The 20,537-nt window shown below is 35.1% G+C and overlaps 1 protein-coding gene across 1 annotated transcript in view; it reads right to left on the minus strand.

Annotated features, from left to right (window-relative positions):
- REL (REL proto-oncogene, NF-kB subunit) overlaps positions 1-20,537 on the minus strand; it is a 37,900-nt gene that overhangs the window by 8,773 nt on the left and 8,590 nt on the right. Inside the window, exons 2-4 of the mRNA XM_086326766.1 lie at positions 17,892-18,034; positions 15,639-15,787; positions 10,822-10,913 (exon numbers count right to left, since the gene is read on the minus strand). Coding sequence (XP_086182892.1) covers positions 10,822-10,913; positions 15,639-15,787; positions 17,892-18,034 — 384 coding nt within the window. The remainder of the gene's footprint in view (positions 1-10,821; positions 10,914-15,638; positions 15,788-17,891; positions 18,035-20,537) is intronic.

Consider the following 20,537-nt stretch of genomic DNA (forward strand, 5'->3'; position numbering starts at 1 on the left):
TTTATTTTTCAAAAAGCATTGAAACTTGAAATACGAAATTTGAAAACGGTTAAAACCCAAATTCTTTATTCTCACAGTTAGCAATAATAAAAATGATAATGTATTTTTGACTGTTTTTATGTAAACTATACTCAGTAGCTATCATGATATTAAAAATTATTCCACTGTCAGCATTCTTAAGCCTACAATTCCAAAGAGCCTACAAAAACATATCTGTACAACTAAAAGGTCAAATGTTATGATACAAACATCTGTACCACAGCAATCTCTGTTGGCACAATTAGGTAGGCAATGAGAGATCCACCTCATTAAAATAATTTTTTAAAACATTATAAATTTACAGTTTAAGACAATGTTTCTCAATTCCTGAGATGAGTAATCAATACACACAAAAATAAATTAGAAAAGTGTTCTGACAAGTTTAAAAACAAACCTATGTGAATGGATAAACTAACTGTGACAGCTATGTAATATAAAAGAACTATGAATATATACACAAACATGTATGTATCTCAAAAATATTATGTGAGCAAAAGGAACCAGATATAAAATATATACCACATGCTTTCATTTGTAGGAAAATTCTAGAAAAGATTAATTGATGACAAAAGAAAGCAAAGAGCTGACTGGAGCCAGAGAGGGGAAGAGGGAATTAATGGGAGGTAGACAAAGACATTTTGTAGTAATAGTGGAGGAGAAGGCAATGGCATCCCACTCCAGTACTCTTGCCTGGAGAATCCCACGGATGGAGGAGCCTGGTAGGCTGCAGTCCATGGGGCTGCTAAGAGTCGGACCTGACTGAGCGACTTCACTTTCACTTTTCACTTTCATGCATTGGAGAAGGAAATGGCAACCCACTCCAGTGTTCTTGCCTGGAGAATCCCAGGGGCGGGAGAGCCTGGTGGGCTGCCGTCTATGGGGTCACACAGAGTCGGACATGACTGAAGCGACTTAGCAGCAGTAATAGTGGAGGTAGTAGAAATATTTCTCATCTTGACTATGGTGGTGTTACATACATCTGGGTGGATCCCACTGTATATAAGTGAGACCTCAAGAAAACTTTAAAATCTTTTAAAATAGTACATGGAGGAAAAATAAACTGGTTAACAAACCAGGAATGGGAATAAAGATTTATTTATTATAAGTCAGGATCAAAGAAACCCAGAGAGGTAAGTTCAGGATAAGAGGCTTCTTGTTTTCCAGATATATCTTGCCAATTTAGAAGTAGCTAAGAGGATGAGAAATTGAGATGAGCTTTCAAAAGACTACAGATGAAAAATAAAGGAGTGCAGGGTCTGCCAAAGATAGAGAATCTGATAAATGCCCAGTGCTTTGGCTGGGGCTCTTGAGAAGCTAAACCCAGAGTAAAGGTGAACTGGACGGAAAGACCTCACAGGGATAAAAGCCCAGCATCAAATAACCTAAATCATTCACTAATTTTAGATGATCTCAGACTTCTAGTGTGACTAGCCACCTACCACAAGAAAGCCTTCTGAAGGGAGATTATTACATCCTAGACCTCAAAACTTTTGTGTACAAGGTGACTGGTGAAAGTGAAAGTTGTTTAGTCGTGTCTGATTTTTTGTGACCCCATGGCCTATACAGTCCATGGAATTCTCCAGGCCAGAATACTGTACTCTATTTTAAATAAGCAGGCATAAGAAGAAGTGAAAGTGAAAGTGTTAGTGGCTCAGTCATGTCTGACTCTTTTTGATCCCATGGACTGTGCCCGCCAGGCTCCTCTGTCCATGGGTTCTCCAAGCAACAATACTGGAGTGGTAGCCATTCCCTTCTCCAGGGGATCTCCCCAATTCAGGGACTGAACCCGGGTCTCCTGCATTGCAGGTGGATTCTTCACCTCTGAGCCACCAGGGAAGTCCTGGCATAAGAGACAAGGTAATTTTTTTTTTTTAAGACAAGAAAAACAACATATAGAAACAGACTACAAACATTCCAAATAATTAAGTTTTCAGATACATGACTTAAAATCACTATATTTAACATATTTAAGGAGTTAAAGACAATACTGAGAGTTCAGCAGAGTACTTGAAACTATATAAAAGGAACCAAGCAAAATTCAATAGAACTGAAAAACACAATAAACTGAAATTTAAAATGTCATCAAATTTATCAACTGTTTTATAGAAAACACTTCATGTCTTATCTTTTTATAGAAACCGAGGACTAAAATCTATCTACCAACATTTTATACTAAGAGGTTTATATATATAAATATATATATTTAGATTTTTTTCTTTTATACTAAGAATTTTTAAAGTATTCATCTACACTGAAATCTAAGGCATTTGAAAGCTGATTTTTATATATGGCGAGAGGCAGGGAATCCAACTTTCCTCAGCTTCATTTATCAGCTATCAATATTTCCTCCCTTTCTCTTGATCTGACATGCTACCACTGTCATTTGCTGAAGTTTCATATTTTCATAAGTCTGTTTCTGGGCTTTCAGTTTTACTCTACTGGTCATTTAGTCTATTGTTACCACTGCTGCTGCTGCTAAGTCGCTTCAGTCGTGATCGATTCTGTGCAACCCCATAGACGGCAGCCCACCAGGCTCCCCCGTCCCTGGGATTCTCCAGGCAAGAACACTGGAGTAGGTTGCCATTTCCTTCTCCAATGCATGAAAGTGAAAAGTCAAAGTGAAGTCGCTCAGTCGTGTCCGACTCTTAGCGACCTCATGGACTGCAGCCTACCAGGCTCCTCCGTCCATGGGATTTTCCAGGCAAGAGTACTGGAGTGGGATGCCATTGCCTTCTCCGATTGTTACCACAATACTACTTAATTAGTACTTCTTCATAATAAACCCCAATATCTCATAACTATTTCTTCATAATAAGTCCTAATAGCTGATAAGGTCAGTTTCTCATTACCGTTCGTCTTCTATAAATTATCCTCCTTTTCCTGTTCAGAATCATATTATCATACTTATTGAAAATTCTTGTTGGGAGTTTGGAATTTCACTGAACCTATATATCAATTTGGGAAAATATACTATCTTATATTATTGATAATAAAGAACATGATATACCTCTCCATCTATCTAGGTGTTCTCATAATGGGCTTCCCTAGTGACTCAGTGGTAAAGAATCCACCTGCCATTGCAGGAGATGTGGGTTTGATCCCTAGGTTGGGAAGATCCTCCGGAGAAGGAAATGGCAACCCACTTCAGTATTTTTGCCTGGGAAATCCCATGGACAGAGGAGCCTGGCAGGCTATAGTCCACGGGGTCACAAAAAGAATCAGACATGACTTAGTAGCTAAACAACAAAACAACAATTATCTCATAATAAAATTTTGAAATTTTCTGTAAAGAAATCCTGATCATGATTTCTTAGATCTATTGCTAGGTATTTTTTTTTCTTTTTTTAATTTTATTTTATTTTTAAACTTTACAATATTGTATTAGTTTTGCCAAACATCAAAATGAATCCGCCACAGGTATACCCATGCTCCCCATCCTGAACCCTCCTCCCTCCCCCCTCCCCATGCCCTCCCTCTGGGTCGTCCCAGTGCACTAGCCCCAAGCATCCAGTATCGTGCATCGAACCTGGACTGGCGACTCGTTTCATACATGATATTATACATGTTTCAATGCCATTCTCCCAAATCTCCCCACCCTCTCCCTCTCCCACAGAGTCCATAAGACTGATCTATACATCAGTGTCTCTTTTGCTGTCTCGTACACAGGGTTATTGATACCATCTTTCTAAATTCCATATATATGTGTTAGTATACTGTATTGGTGTTTTTCTTTCTGGCTTACTTCACTCTGTATAATAGGTTCCAGTTTCATCCACCTCATTAGAACTGATTCAAATGTATTCTTTTTAATGGCTGAGTAATTGTGTATATGTACCTCCATTGTGTATATGTACCACAGCTTTCTTATCCATTCATCTGCTGATGGGCATCTAGGTTGCTTCCATGTCCTGGCTATTATAAACAGTGCTGCGATGAACATTGGGGTACACGTGTCTCTTTCCCTTCTGGTTTCTTCAGTGTGTATGCCCAGCAGTGGGATTGCTGGGTCATAAGGCAGTTCTATTTCCAGTTTTTTAAGGAATCTCCACACTGTTCTCCATAGTGGCTGTACTAGTTTGCATTCCCACCAACAGTGTAAGAGGGTTCCCTTTTCTCCACACCCTCTCCAGCATTTATTGCTTGTACACTTTTGGATGGCAGCCATTCTGACTGGTGTGAAATGGTACCTCATAGTGGTTTTGATTTGCATTTCTCTGATAATGAGTGATGTTGAGCATCTTTTCATGTGTTTGTTAGCCATCTGTATGTCTTCTTTGGAGAAATGTCTATTTAGTTCTTTGGCCCATTTTTTGATTGGGTCATTTATTTTTCTATTTTCTGACAATTCCTTTAATTATTTGCTGCTGTCCTATGGAAATGCAACTGACTTTTGTATGTTAACTTTATATGCATTCACCCTTTTATTAATAAACATATTAATAATTTCTATATCCTTTTGCATTCTCACTGTAAATAATAGCTTCCAATAATTGGTTTTATTTTCTCAGTTTTGACTGATCTCTGCGCACTGGTTACAGTCTCCATGACAGTGCGAATAGAAGCAGCAAGAGTGCACATCCTTTTCTCATTTCTAACTTCAGACTGAATGCTTACATTTCCTCCACTTAGATAATGTTTACTGTAGGCTTTGTAATATATACATAGCATAATACAAAAGGCCTTATTTAAAAAATTCTGCAATGTGAAAAATGATAGTTGCAAATCTAACAAAAGTAAGCATGAGATTAATTAAATTCTCTTAAATTTCTCTTAAACTAGTTTAAAATTTCTCTTTATACCTTATCGAAAGGATAAATACAAGGTAACAATTATTCTCCTTAAGCCATCTTTATAAATACTTAGGAGCAGTGTATATGCAGTAAGAATTTTATCTTCATCAAAAAGATATGATCATGATTTCTTCTGAAAATAGGGATTAAAATTTTTAAATCAATTATAACACCTACTAGCTCTAAAGATGTGACTTTTCTAATATTCTAATTATTGCTAAATATTACTAAAATTTAAAAAGTGATTAATGGGTCAAAAATATACAGTACACAGATTAACAATTTTAAGACCTATGTCTCATTTAAGGAAGAAAAACAAAGTTTAGTGATAATTCATTTAATTTCTGTTACTTAAAATGTATAGATATAATACAGTAAAAGCTAACATTTAAGTGCTTGTGTGCCAGGCAAAAGGTAAATGGTCACAGCAATCTACCTTTCATTACTTATTCTTTCAACATATTTACTGGGTTTTTATTATGTGCTACACACTAAAACAAATGCCAAATAGAGATATGACAAGACAGTGCCTGCCCTTAGTGAGATTAGTGTCTGGATGAGAAACAGATATATAAGCTAAAATTATATAATGTAATAACATGAAAAGTGTTATAATGGGAGTATGTTCAAGGCATATGCCTTTACACTGAAGGCATAAAAGAAGTGTCCCAAGTTCTGCACAGGGTAATAAAGAAAGCTTTCTAAAATGATTGCAAGGAAGAAAGGATAACAAAATACACAAAAGCTTTTTCTTCCTTCTTGCTTTTTGAGCTTTAAGTCGTGAGGAAAGGCTCTTATTTTCTTGTATTTAACCACACTTTAGAGAGGACAATCTGTTAGAGACTATCTGTCTTTTTAAACTGCATTCCCTTTCAGACTACCAATATAGAATTATCCTCCCAAACTTAACTGTGAAATAGTCTTTGTGCTCCCCTAACAACTCAGTGTCCTCTGTACATGAAAAACAGTATAAAGTAACTAATAAAACAGAATTGCGAATTCTTTATTGTAAAAATCTTATGGCTTTTAATTAATTAAATTAATATTAGAATGCCTTACATGTCATTAAATACATAGCCAGAAAGTGATAAAATTTTTTTCCCTGCTTTTGCAGTAAGAGCCCCCCATGAAGTCTTTTTTTTTTTTTTTTTTTGGTGCCAGCTAAATGAACAGTTAAAAATTGCTATCGGAGCCCTTAATTAAATTCCTCCATCCAATTTAGACTTTAGCACATATTAGATAATTTGAACTGGTATTTTACATGAAGCCTCAAGTTTAATACTACTTGACTATTATATGTCCCTTTCTGCAAGAGAGAGCTACTATTTTAAAGAACTAATGGCAAGAAAGAACTCACCTTAAACATCCTAGATACACACAAAGCAAAAACAATTTTTAATAGTCTTTGTATTTTCACATACTTGATCTTTAGGAAATGGACTGTCATAATCAGATTGTCTATAGACCAGAATTCATAGATCCCATTCAGCTAAACATTTCCAATTCCATTGTTTCTATATATCATAAATATATAACACAAAGTCAGATACTAATCTTGTAATTCTTTATCAGTAGAATTTTCCTGTGTTAAGTGATACATCTATTTTAAAAAGTGTCTGTTTAGGTTGGCAAATTCCTATATAAGTGGTAGAATTTACTGGTATATTCTGAAAATAACACAGAATAAACAACCAAGAAAGGGTAACTCTACAACTGAGCTCAGATTACTTCCATTAGTTTTTAGTGTTTTGAGTTCTTTCAAGGGGATTAGATATTATATGTTTTGCTTAATATTAGAAATGCACATTTTAGGTTTTATTTCAACAGTCTAGGAAAAACAAAAAAACACAGAATATTTATTTCTATTACAAAAACCACATCAGAATAGAGAATGAGGTGACTCTAACCATTCTATTTAAATTTATAACCCATCCCCCTAACTACAGATTCCCGGCTCCTTACACTGCTGTTTTTATCCTTTAGTACTTCTAGCTGTCTAATAAATGATATGTGTGTGTGGCTGCTCAGCTATTCAATCATGTCTGACTCCACAACCCTAAGGCCTGTAGCCCAGCAGGCTACTTTGTCCATGAAACTTTGAAGGCAAGAATATTGTCATTTCCTACTCCAGGGGATTTTCCCTACACAGGGACTGAACCTTTTATCTCTCGCACCTCCTGCACTGGTAGGCAGATTCTTTACCACTGCTCCACCTGGGCTTCCCAATAAATTATATACTTGTTTATTAAGTTTAATTGTTAACTCCTAGTCTCTCTCCCTAGAATATAAGTTATTCAAAGGCAGAAATTTCTATCTGTTCTATTCACTGACTTATCCTGAGCACCAAGAACAATCTGGGACTATAAGGATAAAATAAGGTAAAAATCTGTCAAAGGAATGAATGCATAAGTAGTTAAGATGAGTAACCTACTGTATACAGGGAGAAAACACATTGCCTGAAGGTACTTGGCTGTAAAGATAAATATCTAATATAACAGTAACACAAATACATTGTTTAGGTGCCAAAGTCAAATATAAGTAAGTTCCATTAGAGACTCTGTCTACAATAAGCATGAAATCATCTCAGAAAACCTAATAGTTATCATAAAGCTTTTTGTGATCAATTGCTAAGTGAATGGTATAATTAAGGGGATAGGACTTTGGGCTCAAGAGAACTGAAAAGGCATTTCAGATAAGGAAAGCAATTTGAGTATTTTTGGTAGACAAGTACAAACAAAGCATGTTCATTCAGTTATTTATTTATTCTGTCAACATATTTTAATTATGTTTCTTCTGTGTATCTGACACTGGTCTAGGTACCAGAGATGCACAGAAGAATGGTTCCTACCTTTCAGAGTCTCACAATTCAGTGAGGGAGAAACATATAAATAAATTTATAGCAAACAGTGTTAGAAATATATATAGCACTTTGGGGAAACATATACTTCGCTCCAAGAAGATCACAGAAAGCGTAAAAGAAGTGTCTCTTAAATTTGAGGGATGAGCAGAAAGAATTTATCAGACAGATTAAAGAATTTCATGCAAAAGAACTGCAAACAGAAGAACAGAGAGGCAGAAGATGATACCTAGAGATGATGCTGGAATGGAAAACAAGGATCAGAATATGAAGGGCTTTAAATGCCATGCTTGAGAAACTCAATCTAGCCAGTATATCAGAGTTCCTCAAAGTGTGGTCCATGGATCACCAGCATTAGAATCGTCTAGGGCAGAAAATTTTGAATTGTACTTTGAGACCCAGTAGTCCTAAAATTAATTTAGTGGGTTAACTGAGCATCTTCTTAAAAAAAAAAAGAAGAAGAAGAAAACAAATGGAATGGACCAGAACAGAACAGATGGAGGGTGTATTGCATGTACCAAGAGTTTAGGGCCACTGGTCATAAAATTAATTTACTGGGTTGGACATGCTTTTCTATAAAAAAAATAAAATAAAATAAAATGGAAAGGAACAGATTAGACAGTATATTACATGAAGTAACAATATTGCTTTATTTTTTTTAATCTATGTGTGTATCTATTGAGTAGAGAAATAAAATCTATTTCCTAATGTGAGTTGTAGTTAAGAAACATGGATCTAGATGTTTTTTTAAAATGCAGCACTCAAGGCCCCACACCAGACTATCAAATTAGGGAAAATGTGGCCTGGATTCTACATTTTTAGCAAGTACTAAGGGGGTGCTACGCACATTCAAATTGAGAGTCACTGGTGAAGATGATGTGGAGCCACTGAAGGATAATAAGTACAATTCTGAAATGATTCATACTGGTTTCAGAAGAATCTTTCTGGATGTAGAGTGTATAAACTGCCTGGAGGGTGATCACGACTAATGGTGGTGAGAACAGAGAAGGTTGACTGACAACTGGTCAGGGTAAGTGAACAAAACAGTTTTTCTGGAATAGAGTTAACAGTGGAAGAGAAGGTAGGAAACATATGTTGGAGCTACATGTAGAAAATTTCAAATTTAAGGCCATTTAATTTTTAGCCTATTTAAAGAACCACTGGAACTTTTTAATCACAGTAATATGCTAAAGCATTGTTCTAAGATTATTTTAATGGGGGCAGGGAGTTATAAAGCATAGTTGAGATAAAACCATGCACCTGGGAGCCAAGGTAACTGTTTTCAAATCCTAGCTCCACCAGGTATCATTTCCTTAGGATAATTTTCAAAAGTAGAAAATGTCTGGGTCAAGAGTATGCTCATTTAAAATTCTGATTCATTGTTAAAGTAAAAGGCCAACTTTTAAATTAAAGAGGCCATCTAGTCTAGGCGTAGTATGAAATAGGCATAGTGTAGTATATTATAAATAATAGCTACCAGTTATTAAGTATTATTTGTATGTCAAGGAGTAAATGTTAAGTAACTCATGTACACTATTTTATTTTATAATTATAGCACTGCTTTACAGCAAAGAAAACCAAAGCTTTGGTTACTTAACTTTCCTATGTCACATAGTACATAGCAGGGGCAGAGCTGGAATTCAAACCCAAATCTTCTGAACGCCAGTGGAAAGGGTATTAAAAAGAAAAATGCAGAATGGCAGATGGGCCACTGCTGAAGTATTTTTTTTCTTTTTTGTTTTTACCAATCCAGAACAAGGCTTAGTGTTAATAACATGTACTTATATGTCACTTAGAATAGTTCCTAGTACATAATAAGTGCTTCACATATTTTACTTCATTTAGTTCTTATAACAGTCTATGAGGTAGGTACTATTATTATCTCCATTTTATAAATAAGGAAGTGGAACATAAACAATATAAGGAAAAAGCAACACACAAAAGTTCAAAGTATATATTCAATTGAGCATTTTAGTAAGTTGAAAATAACTTAAATGTTTATTAATAGATAACAAGATCAACAAATTAAAGCCTAACTAAGCCACAGAATACTGTTAAAAAGCAAAATAGATTTATAAGTACTGATATGGAAAGTTATTTAAGATATATTCCTGAGTGAAAAGAAAGAAATAGTAGATTAGGAAGTGCAACATGATTCCATTTATATTAAAAAATATATATAAATACATGACACATGTAAAAAGGAAATTCTAGAAAAATTTTCATCAAATTTAACAGTAGTCTCTTACAGTGAGTAATACTGAAAGGGACTTTTGCTTTCTGCATTATACTAAATAGTACGAAAAATAAAGATCTAGAGAAAAGAGATATAGACCTTATAATTCACAAGACACTACTTATCTATGAGCATATTCCTTAAATTATCATGATATCACTTAAATTTATTTTTAAACATCTGAAAAAAAAATAAACCAACACTATAAGGATATTTTAAATATGACAAAGAAATCTATTCTTTGAAAATTGTATAGCTGTTCGATACCCGAATTAATGCATATTTAAGTGACTGCAGATGACTTTCCAAAGGAGACTACCGTGGCGCAGGGTGTCAGCAGCCCTCACCTATCCGGTGGCAACTGTGGCACAGTTACCAGGTGCTGCACCAGGCAGTGCCACTCCAATAAAATCCACCACACAGTAACTTTCTAGTAAATCCACTCAACAAATACACTATGTAGATATTTTACACAGCCTCTGCTATTTCTATACTACTATTTCTAAACTACTTCACCATTGAATATGCCTGGAGTTAAATGCATTCCAATACCTTATAACCACAGTGCCTATTCAATATTCAGCAAGGGGAGTATAAATTGTCTGCTGGTATGGCAAAAGGAAGGCCACATTCAAAGAGAATCAGAATATTTTTGAGAAGATTTTATTACAGAAAACAATGACACTCTTCACAAAGCCTTGTCTGCATAGGAATTTTTTTTCAACACTGAAGCATTTTAAATATATTTCATTCCTCGGATACTGTGTAAGACAAGTATGTAAGTGAACACAGAACTTAAGACAGCTTTTAAAACACAGGTTAAAGATACAAATAGAAATCACTTAACACAAATAACTAAATATCCAAATAATAGAAATAATTAAATCAAACATACTCACCATTGAAAGGATTGATTCCTGCCCTTACTCTTGAAATAACAGCGTCTTTTACTTCTTTTTTTTTCACACATCGAATACCCAAATTTTGAAAACTAGAAGGGAAACACAAAACTTTCAAACTTCTTTAGAGCTAACACAGGGACACATAAATGAGATTTTATTAAAGAATACTGCAAAAATCAAGCATATATCCAACACTGAGGAGTCATCATAATGTCAGATGGAGATATTAAAAGCATGAAATACATTTCCAATTCCTATGATAAAGATGTGAGGATAAAAAATGGGGTTATATTTCTAAGAGAACTGTTAAAGAGAAAAGTAATATACGCTATAGTACTTTTATATATAATGTTTTACAGTTATATTTTACTAACATTCCTGCATCAAATATATCAAAGTAGACAAAGATTAATAGGAAAGCAACACCACAAAGCTAAAATTCACCTCCCCAAAAAATTCATAATCAAATTAATAGAATCTGTACATTTGATAATATAAAGCAAAAGTCATAAAAAGTTGCCCAAAGGCTGACACCTACATGTATAGTTTTGCTGAGTTCATAAAAATGCTGACTACATGTTTTTAAAATGTGTGCAGACTACCAACATTTAAAAATCAGGAAACTGCATATAAACATTCCTGCTTTCTCTTGAATATTTTAAAAGCAACAGTAGACTGGCACAGAAACACCTGCCTGGAGCTAAGTTTGCGGCCCCATTGACACAGGGTTCTCCAGTTGGCTGCAATGCCTGCTAGTCCTCTCATACCTCAGCCTCTCCACTCCACAGACATCTGGTTTCTGACTACAAATGACTTCACTACTAGCAGCAGTGGAATATGTTTTATGCCTTATCACATGAAGTTATAATAACCGTTTATCATAAGAAAGCATCAAACTACATATTTTTTCATTAGACAGATATTTAAAACTAACAATAATATTTAAACAGTTTCAAAATGTCATTTATGGAAAATTTCTCAACAGCTACAAATATTACTAATTTGCATAGGAGTAGTACAGAGGATGGTGGGGGGAACTCCCCTACCACCACTAGTCATACTTGTTCCCACATGGAAAAACCATGACATCATTAAAATTGGGTGGGTGTGAATAAGGAAGCAAAACTTGGTTATAATAACATTACTATTCGCTCAAACTTCACATGGCCCTTGGCAACAGGGGGTCACTTGCCGTGTTTGCCCCCTCTATGCTCTGTTGTTTTACTGTTCATGCTTTTCATATTTACCATCCTTGTGATTTTTAACACCTAAAATATCTTTAACACTTCCTTCTTCTGCCTCCAATAATTAAAAAATAAATTTTGAACTTGTAATCCTTTCTTGAACCCTAAAACCATATTTCTCTTCAAAAGTATTCCACTTCTTTGAAAGATTCTTAGGTTGGTTCTCACTTTTTCTTTGACATTTTAAAGGACTCTAAGATATTTACACATTACTTGATAGTTTCATCTGAATAATCCTATTTGAGTGCTATTCACACAAATTTTGACATAAGGAAACCAAGATCACAGAGATTATCTGAATCAATTATTCATTCATTCACAATCATTCAACAAGTTCTGGAGTTCCTACTGTGTCCCAAGGACTGTGATGAGTAATGGGAATATACAATCCCTCCTCTCATGGAGCTCACAGCCTAGAGCAGGCGTAAACAGTTTGAAGGGACTTGTGTGTGTGTGTTAGTCGCTCAGTCCTGTTTGATTTTTTTGCAACCCCATGGACTATAGCCTGCCAGGTTCCTCTGTCCATGGAATTCTCTAGGCAAGAATACTGGAGTGGGATGCCATTTCCTTCTCCACTGAAGGGGCTTGGATTGGTCAAATTTGTGACAACGTGAAAATCAGAATAATAATGCTAGTAATAGACTAGCATCCAATTATAATGCATTGACTCTAAGAATCCATGAGTCTTGACTTCCCTGGTGGCTCAAAATCTGCCTGTCAATGCAGGAGACACAGGTTAGATCTCTCACCTGGGAAGATCTCACATGCCATGGAGCAACTAAGCCTGTGTGCCACAACTACTGAGCCCATGACCCAGAGCCCAGGGAGCTGCAACTACTGAAGCCAGGGCACCCTATAATCTGTGCCCCACAACAAGAGATGCCCACACATTGCAACTAGAGAGTAGCCCCTGCTCTCTACAAACAGAGAAAGCCTGTCCGCCACGAAGACCCAGCACAACCAAAAATAAATAAACAAAATTATCTGTCAAAAAAAGAATCCATGAGTCTATACTGGTATTTTTTCAACTGAGGCAGGGGAATATGGATAAGTTTTTCTTTATAATAGAATGCCAATAATATCACCAATGGGAAAAAAATTAGTATCACCATCTTCTGAAGTGTTACTTTGAGAACAATACAGCATCACCTCTGTAGATTTCTCATCCAAAATATTTCATGTTAACATGAACACAATCATGAGCAACCATTCAGACTAACCCACATTGAATAACATTCTTCAAAACAAATAATATTCTTCAAAAATGTTAATGTCATGAAAGACAACACAAGTTGAGAAAATATTCTAAGTTAAAGGAGACTAAATAAGCATGACACCTAAATACAATGTATGATCCTTAACAGGATTTTGGATTGAGGGACAAGGTTCAGTTCACTTCAGTTCAGTCGCTCAGTCGAGTCCGACTCTGAGACCCCATGAACCGCAGCGCGCCAGGCCTCCCTGTCCATCACCAACAGTTTTCATCACCATTGAGTCAGTGATGCCATCTAACCGTCTCATCCTCTGTCATCCCCTTTTCCTCCTGCCTTCAATCTGTCCCAACATCAGGGTCTTTTCAAATGAGTCAGCTCTTCACATCAAATGGCCAATATAATGGGAGTTTCAGCTTTAACATCAGTTCTTCCAATGAACACCCAGGACCGATTTCCCTTAGGATGGACTGGTTGGATCTCCTTGCAGTCCAAGGGACTCTAAAGAGTCTTCTCCAATACCACAGTTCAAAAGCATCGATTCTTCTGTGCTCATATAGTCCAATTCTTACATCCATACATGACCATTGGAAAAACCATAGCCTTGACTAGATGGACCTTTGTTGACAAAGTAATGTCTCTGTTTTTTAACATGCTATCTAGGTTGGTCATAACTTTCCTTCCCAGAAGTAAGCGTCTAAAGACATTATTGGGCATCAATGGACATAAATAAGGTAGTCCAAAAATCTAACTGCCTATACCTAAAGGAGATCAGTCCTGGGTGTTCACTGGAAGGACTGATGCTGAAGCTGAAACTCCAATACTTTGGCCACCTCATGCGAAGAGTTGACTCATTGGAAAAGACTCTGATGCTGGGAGGGATTGGGGGCAGGAGGAGAAGGGAACAACAGAGGATGAGACGGCTGGATAGCATCACTGACTCGATGGACATGAGTTTGAGTAAACTCCAGGAGTTGGTGATGGACAGGGAGGCCTGGCGTGCTGCGATTCATGGGGTCGCAAAGAGTCGGACATGACTGAGCAACTAAACTGAACTGAACAAAGAGCCAGAGAAATAAGAAGTAAAACAGAAGAGTCTGTTCTCACTAAATCAGAAAACAAGTAATTATGTTTCAATTAAGTGAGTAATCTACAATGTAAAACATTGGGAGGTGAAATAATACAAATAGGAAGTATTCCTTGCCAAGTTTGTATAACCAGATAGTTTATGCTTTGTGCTGTTACTAAAGTATATTTTCTAAATGGTTACTACTTGTATTTAAGGAGGCTACTAATCTTTTCCTGTTGCAATCAGTTTCATTTTTTTCTCACAGGCAATACATGTTCATTACAAAAAGAATTATAAAATGAACATCAGTTAAAAGAACCACATAAAACCCCACAATTCTTCCTACCCAGAGAAAACTGCTATCAACATCTTAGTGTTTAAACTACCATGTATATGTACACACTTACTTTTGAAAAACTAACACAACATTGTTGATCAATGATACTCCAATATAAAATAAAAAATTTTTAATTATTTATCACAGTTCATTGTAAAGTCTTATTTTATTTATCTAAATATTGGGAATATCTTTCTATACAAAGACATTTTTGCAATGTTATTTTTAAGGCTACATAGGAGTACACTGCATGGAGGTACCAGTTTAACAAATCTCCCTCTGTTTTATAATCCGGACTGTTTCTAATTTTTTGCCATTACAAAGCTTCAGTGAACATCATTACAGCTAAGTTTCAGAACATACTTAATTAGATTATTTCCTCAAGATAAATTCCTAGAAGTAGAACTGCTAGTTCAAGAGACATTCATATAATTTCAGGCTTTGCTGAAATTATAGTACCTACCAGAAAGATTTTATTTATTTACACTTTCACCAATAGGATGAAAATGAACCCAGCAGCCTCACACACAAAGTACTATATACATATTTTAAATTTTAAAACTATTGTTGTATGTTAATTTTATACTGCCTTTTTCAAATAAAAATCCCAGTTTTCCAGGTGATTTTTTCACATCTGACAATTCTTAAGTTAGAGAAAAGCTTTCATAAATTGTTCAAACTAAGAAAGAAAACTGAAGCATAAAATAAGTTTGTTTACTTTTAGTTACAATAAAGAAGTACTCCTACTCCCATCATGGGCTGTGTCTACTAATAAAAAATGAAAGGGTACTTCTAATGCAAATGATAAGAGAATGCAAATATTTACTACAGTAAATAGAAGTACAGTGAGGAATTTATTTATTCTGCCAAAAAGTAACAGAGGTACAGAGATAGGAAACAGGAGAATCCTATTCTTATACTATTCCTAAAAATGTCCATGACTGTGTACTTACAACAAAGGTCTGCGTTCTTGCCCAAATTCTGCTTCATAGTAGCCATCTCTGCAGTCTTTTCCTACTAAATCATGAGGATGAGGTTTATATGGGTCATTCTTTGTTACTAATGTAATTCTCACTTTTCCTTTTCCATAATAGTTCAAAATCTGAAAAGGGGGGAAATTAAATATGTGATCCATAAATATGTCTCACCAAGAACTGAATTATAAAATTTACATCAGTATCAGAATTTATATCCAATAGTTCAATTTACATCATGTAGTTAGCACTGGATAAAGTACAACTGACTGGTAACTGCAGTATGCATGAAACATCCAGAGAATACCAGTAGGGAAGAATTTACCTCTCAGTCCCTTGGTATATCATTTTGTGCCCTAATTTCAACTGGTTATATCATCTGATTTTGCTTATTTTCCTTTGAAAACAAGTCAAAGTAAACAAAAATATTATCAGGGTGGATGAGGAAATTCTAAGATGCTGAGTCACTGAATGCCATGCTGCTATATTCATTGCCCTACCATTGCCATGCCATACCATAACATCCCTTCAAAGTATATATTTAAACCACAATGGAAATGATAGTACATAAATATGATCACTTAAGTAACTTAATATATGACATTTCATTTCACAAAAATATTTGTTAATCAGTAAGCATATCCCAAGTGTTCACTGTATAACAAGCAATAAATCAAGCTGAGTTTTGCAAAATTAAGTTTTCACACAGAACACTGAGAATGAAGAGAAGAGTTAAACATGGGAGGGAAGGAGGAGCTTGTGGGAAGGAGTTATATTTACTTTGGAAGCTAGCAAATTTGTAAGCACAAAGCAGGAAACATAAAAAACAGCATACAAGGGAGCAAGGCAGTTAAGTAAAAACGGGTGGCTTCACAGGTAAAAGGGTATTAAACTCCTTAACTCTGAATTTAAACTTAATTTGAACAGTAATCAGAAAGTATTTATTGCCTTTATGAATAAAAGAGAAAGTAAAAATTTAAGAGTATAAGGTTGGGAATTCCCTGGCAGTCTGGTGGTTAGGATTCTGAGCTTCCACTGCAAGGGGCACAGATTTGATCCATGGCTGGGGAACTAAGATCCTGCAAGCAGTGTACTGCAGCCAAAAAAAAAAAAGCAAAAAAAAAAAAGTGAAAGGTAGGCTAATGTAGAACTCAAGCTGCAAAGTTGTTCAGAACATGTTGTAATGGCAAGGATACAGATCATAGAAATATTTAAGAGATTATACAGAATAAGCTGAACTATGGAGAAGAGTTAAAAATTGCTCTTATAAAGGAAAGGATTACTGTTTTATTTACTTTTTAGTAACATCTCTTCCATTTTAATATTAAAAAAAAAAGACTTAGATAACTCAAATCTACATTGCTAACAAAAAATGTGATAACAGACTGGAATTTGGAATTCAATATGTAATTTTGCTACTGGTTTGTTATATAACTTAGCATTTTCTTAAAGTCCAATAAATTTTGTAAATAATGTAGTTATAAAACAGTAGCTTAAAATCTACTGATGAAACATTGAATAATGCTTTTCAAAATGCTCTCTGCCATTAAGGTTTTAAACTGGCATTTAAAGAATAAAAAAATCATTATAAATGGAAGAAATTTAAATACAAATATAAATATAGTATAGTTTATAAATACAGTATATTACCAAAGTCATTCTGGATTACAAAATTACTTTCAAATTTTATGCTAACATGAAAACATTGTATTTAAAAAGTGACAATATTTCAAATCAGTCAAGGCAACCCAGAGTATCAGGGACAGGCAATAAAGGTAAGGAAAAAAAAGACAAAAACATTTTCTTTATCCATAGCTCTTAGATTAACCAAGTGACTGCAGAATTCTAAGTCAGTTCCCAAATACATGTTTTTAAACTCCAGAACAATTCTGCCCACCTCTGGAAGGAGAGAAAGCTTTTTCCTTATTAGCTTTTTGTCCCACGAAAGGGATAATCATCCAAAAGCTGCCAATGTACACTAACCACTGGGTATCACTTAGAGTAACACACAAGTATAACTATCTGCAGGAATGAAGAATCCATACTTTACTTAAGAAATGTCCCAAGCATTCCATCCACTAGGAATTCATTAAAAAGAATAAAGAGGGGGAAAAAAAAGAAAAGAAAAGCTGGTGGAGATCACTGTGAAGAAGCTGGATCTTTAACATAATTGCTGTAGCTAAAATATGAAGCAATTAAGAGACATACACACACACAGGAGCCTTCTATTACCTGGATGGATGGGTATGTTCTGTTGTTGTCTGTGCTGTGCTCCCCTGGAATGCTGCCTGCTGATCGCCCTTCACATTTGTATCTAAAACGCATTCCCCTTTGCCTGGGTTGCTCAATGATCTCTATACATGGGTTAAACCCACCTGGAAATTTTAAAAGGGGGAAGAGTGAGATTACAATCAAAATAATAATGGATTTTAACCATTTTGTTTTTTAGAAAACAGTAGTCTAAAAAATGTTCCCTGTCTACTAAATAACAAGGTTGAAATGCAATTATCCAAGACTGGGTGGTGAAGACACTCCTCTCTCATTCAAACTGCACTCCCTTACTGTGTAAACACAAGTCATTCAAATCTTATTTACTGGTTAGCACTTTATCGTTTAATATCTGTAACTAATGCTACCATGCAGTTCTGTGATAACCACTTCAGAGATACCCACTTACATGAGACCAAGCAGAAGGGTTTTCCCCCAAAATTCTCCCAGAAGAGTCAAGAAGATAGTCTTCAGAAGTACAATATTATATTCCAAAAGTGACTTTGCTTGATTTTACATTAGGTTTAACAGTGGACTAAGACTGTTCATTGAAAATAAAAATGCAGAAGGAAATGTTGAGTTTTTTTTATATCTCCATTGGACTCTTAAAGGACTTACACATAGTACATCAAAACAACTTCCAGAAGGGACTTAGGTTCAGAAGAATTTTCAGTCAATCCCTCTAAAGTATAAGACACTATAGAGGAAAATAATTATTTACTTTCTGTAATGAGTGTAATTCAAAATATACCTTTAGAATGAACTACTGACACACACAACAATGTGGATAAATATCTAAATATGCTCATGAAAGAAGTCAAATCAAAAGTGCACATAATTTTATGTTATGATTCCATTTATATAAAACTCTAGAATATGTAAACTAATCTATAATGAAAGAAAGCAGATCACTGGTTGCCTAAGCATAGTGGTGTGGAGTGGATGAGGAACTTTGGAGGACAACAGACATGTTAATTACTTGACTGTGTTGATCTCAAAATTGTATAAATATGTCAAAACTTATCAAATTGCATACTTTAAACAGTGTACATTAGTAATATGCCAATAAAGTTGTCTAAAATGTATGTACCTTTATCCCCTCTTATTATCCAAATCATGGAAATGACAGTTAAATAAAGCACACCAGTGTGCTTACAAGTAGGATATTAGCAATGTATCTTTATTTCAGGGGTATAAAGATGTCTTCTATGAAAAAACCCCAAATCAAAAACCACAACCCCCAAAAAAACCCCTCCCTCAATCAGTTTAGTGATTTCTAAATTCCCACAGTTAGACATCCATTTATTTAACTAAAGACTTATCCTCTGTTAGGATGCAAGCAAATTTTCAGAAAGGGTAACACAGTGGGTCTTATCAATGTAGTATGGGGAAGAGGCCTTTTGAGTCCAACTCAGCCACTTCCTAACATTGAAGACACTGGAAATATTATATCTCTTAAGTTTCCTCCTCTATAAAATGGACATAATAACAATAACACCTATCACATAGGGTTTTGTGAAGATCAGGGATAACAAGTGTTAGTTTCTTACCAAGTGTCTGGCATATAACAAATATTCAATAAAGGGTCTATTCTTATTCTAGATGCTTTATTGAAAGCAGTAATTTATAGTGATACCATGACAGTATAACAACTGCTACTTTTAAGGATCTTACAGAACAATGTGGCAAACAACACAAATTATTAGACTATAGAGGAAGGAACAAAACAAAATTTTGTTTATGCTAACAAAATTCTGCATAAAATGATAATAAGAGCAAAAGAGTCAGGAAAGCCTATCCTATGTCAAGGAAAACAAAAGTTACTGAAATACTGGGTGGGGAGTTAGGAGGAGGAAGGAAGAAAGGCAGGCATTTCAAGGGAAAGGGAAGAGGGTGTTCAAAGGTGGTGGCACAGAAAAAAAGAGCTAAAGAATCAAACAACAGCCCCAATGGAGCTGAGATACACTTCTACCCTTAGAAAGAAAACCAGAACCTGAGTACATCTGGGGATTGGGATTTCACTCTGAGTGACAGAAAATCAATTAATGGTTTTATGCAGGGGAATCACATAATCAGACTGACATTTTAGAGTAAGAATTCTGGTGGCAGTGGACAGACTGAAAAAAGAGAAAGCAAGGTGATCAGTTTAGAGGCTGTTACAGCAATGTGGGCGATGATGAGAATATATGTGAAATTTGGTAGTGATAACAGGAATCAAGGATTATTTACAAGACAAAATTGACAGTACTTGGTGACCAAATGAACATTAGGGTTAACAGAAAGTATCACTGATGGCTCCATATTACATATTTTCTAAGTAAAGTATTACCGGTATCTTTAATTCTATTGTTTGGTTTAGATTCTTTGTGCTTGAATTTACTATCTATCTGTTTACTCTAAACACAAGGAGCCAGAGAAGAGTGACTTTAAGCTAATCAAATTTATAATACTCATTTCAATTTTACTGAAAAATGTAAGACATACAGATGAGTATTTCAATTTCACATCCTTGGGAGGGATAAATCGGGAGACTGCAAGTGACATCTATACAGTACTATATATAAAACAGATAACTAATAAGAACCTACTGTATAGCACAAGGAACATACT

The sequence above is a fragment of the Bos grunniens genome, chromosome 11 (genome assembly GCF_055505025.1).
Source record: "Bos grunniens cultivar Pamir isolate PY7600 chromosome 11, Bosgru_T2T1.0, whole genome shotgun sequence".
Taxonomy (NCBI): domain Eukaryota; kingdom Metazoa; phylum Chordata; class Mammalia; order Artiodactyla; family Bovidae; genus Bos; species Bos grunniens.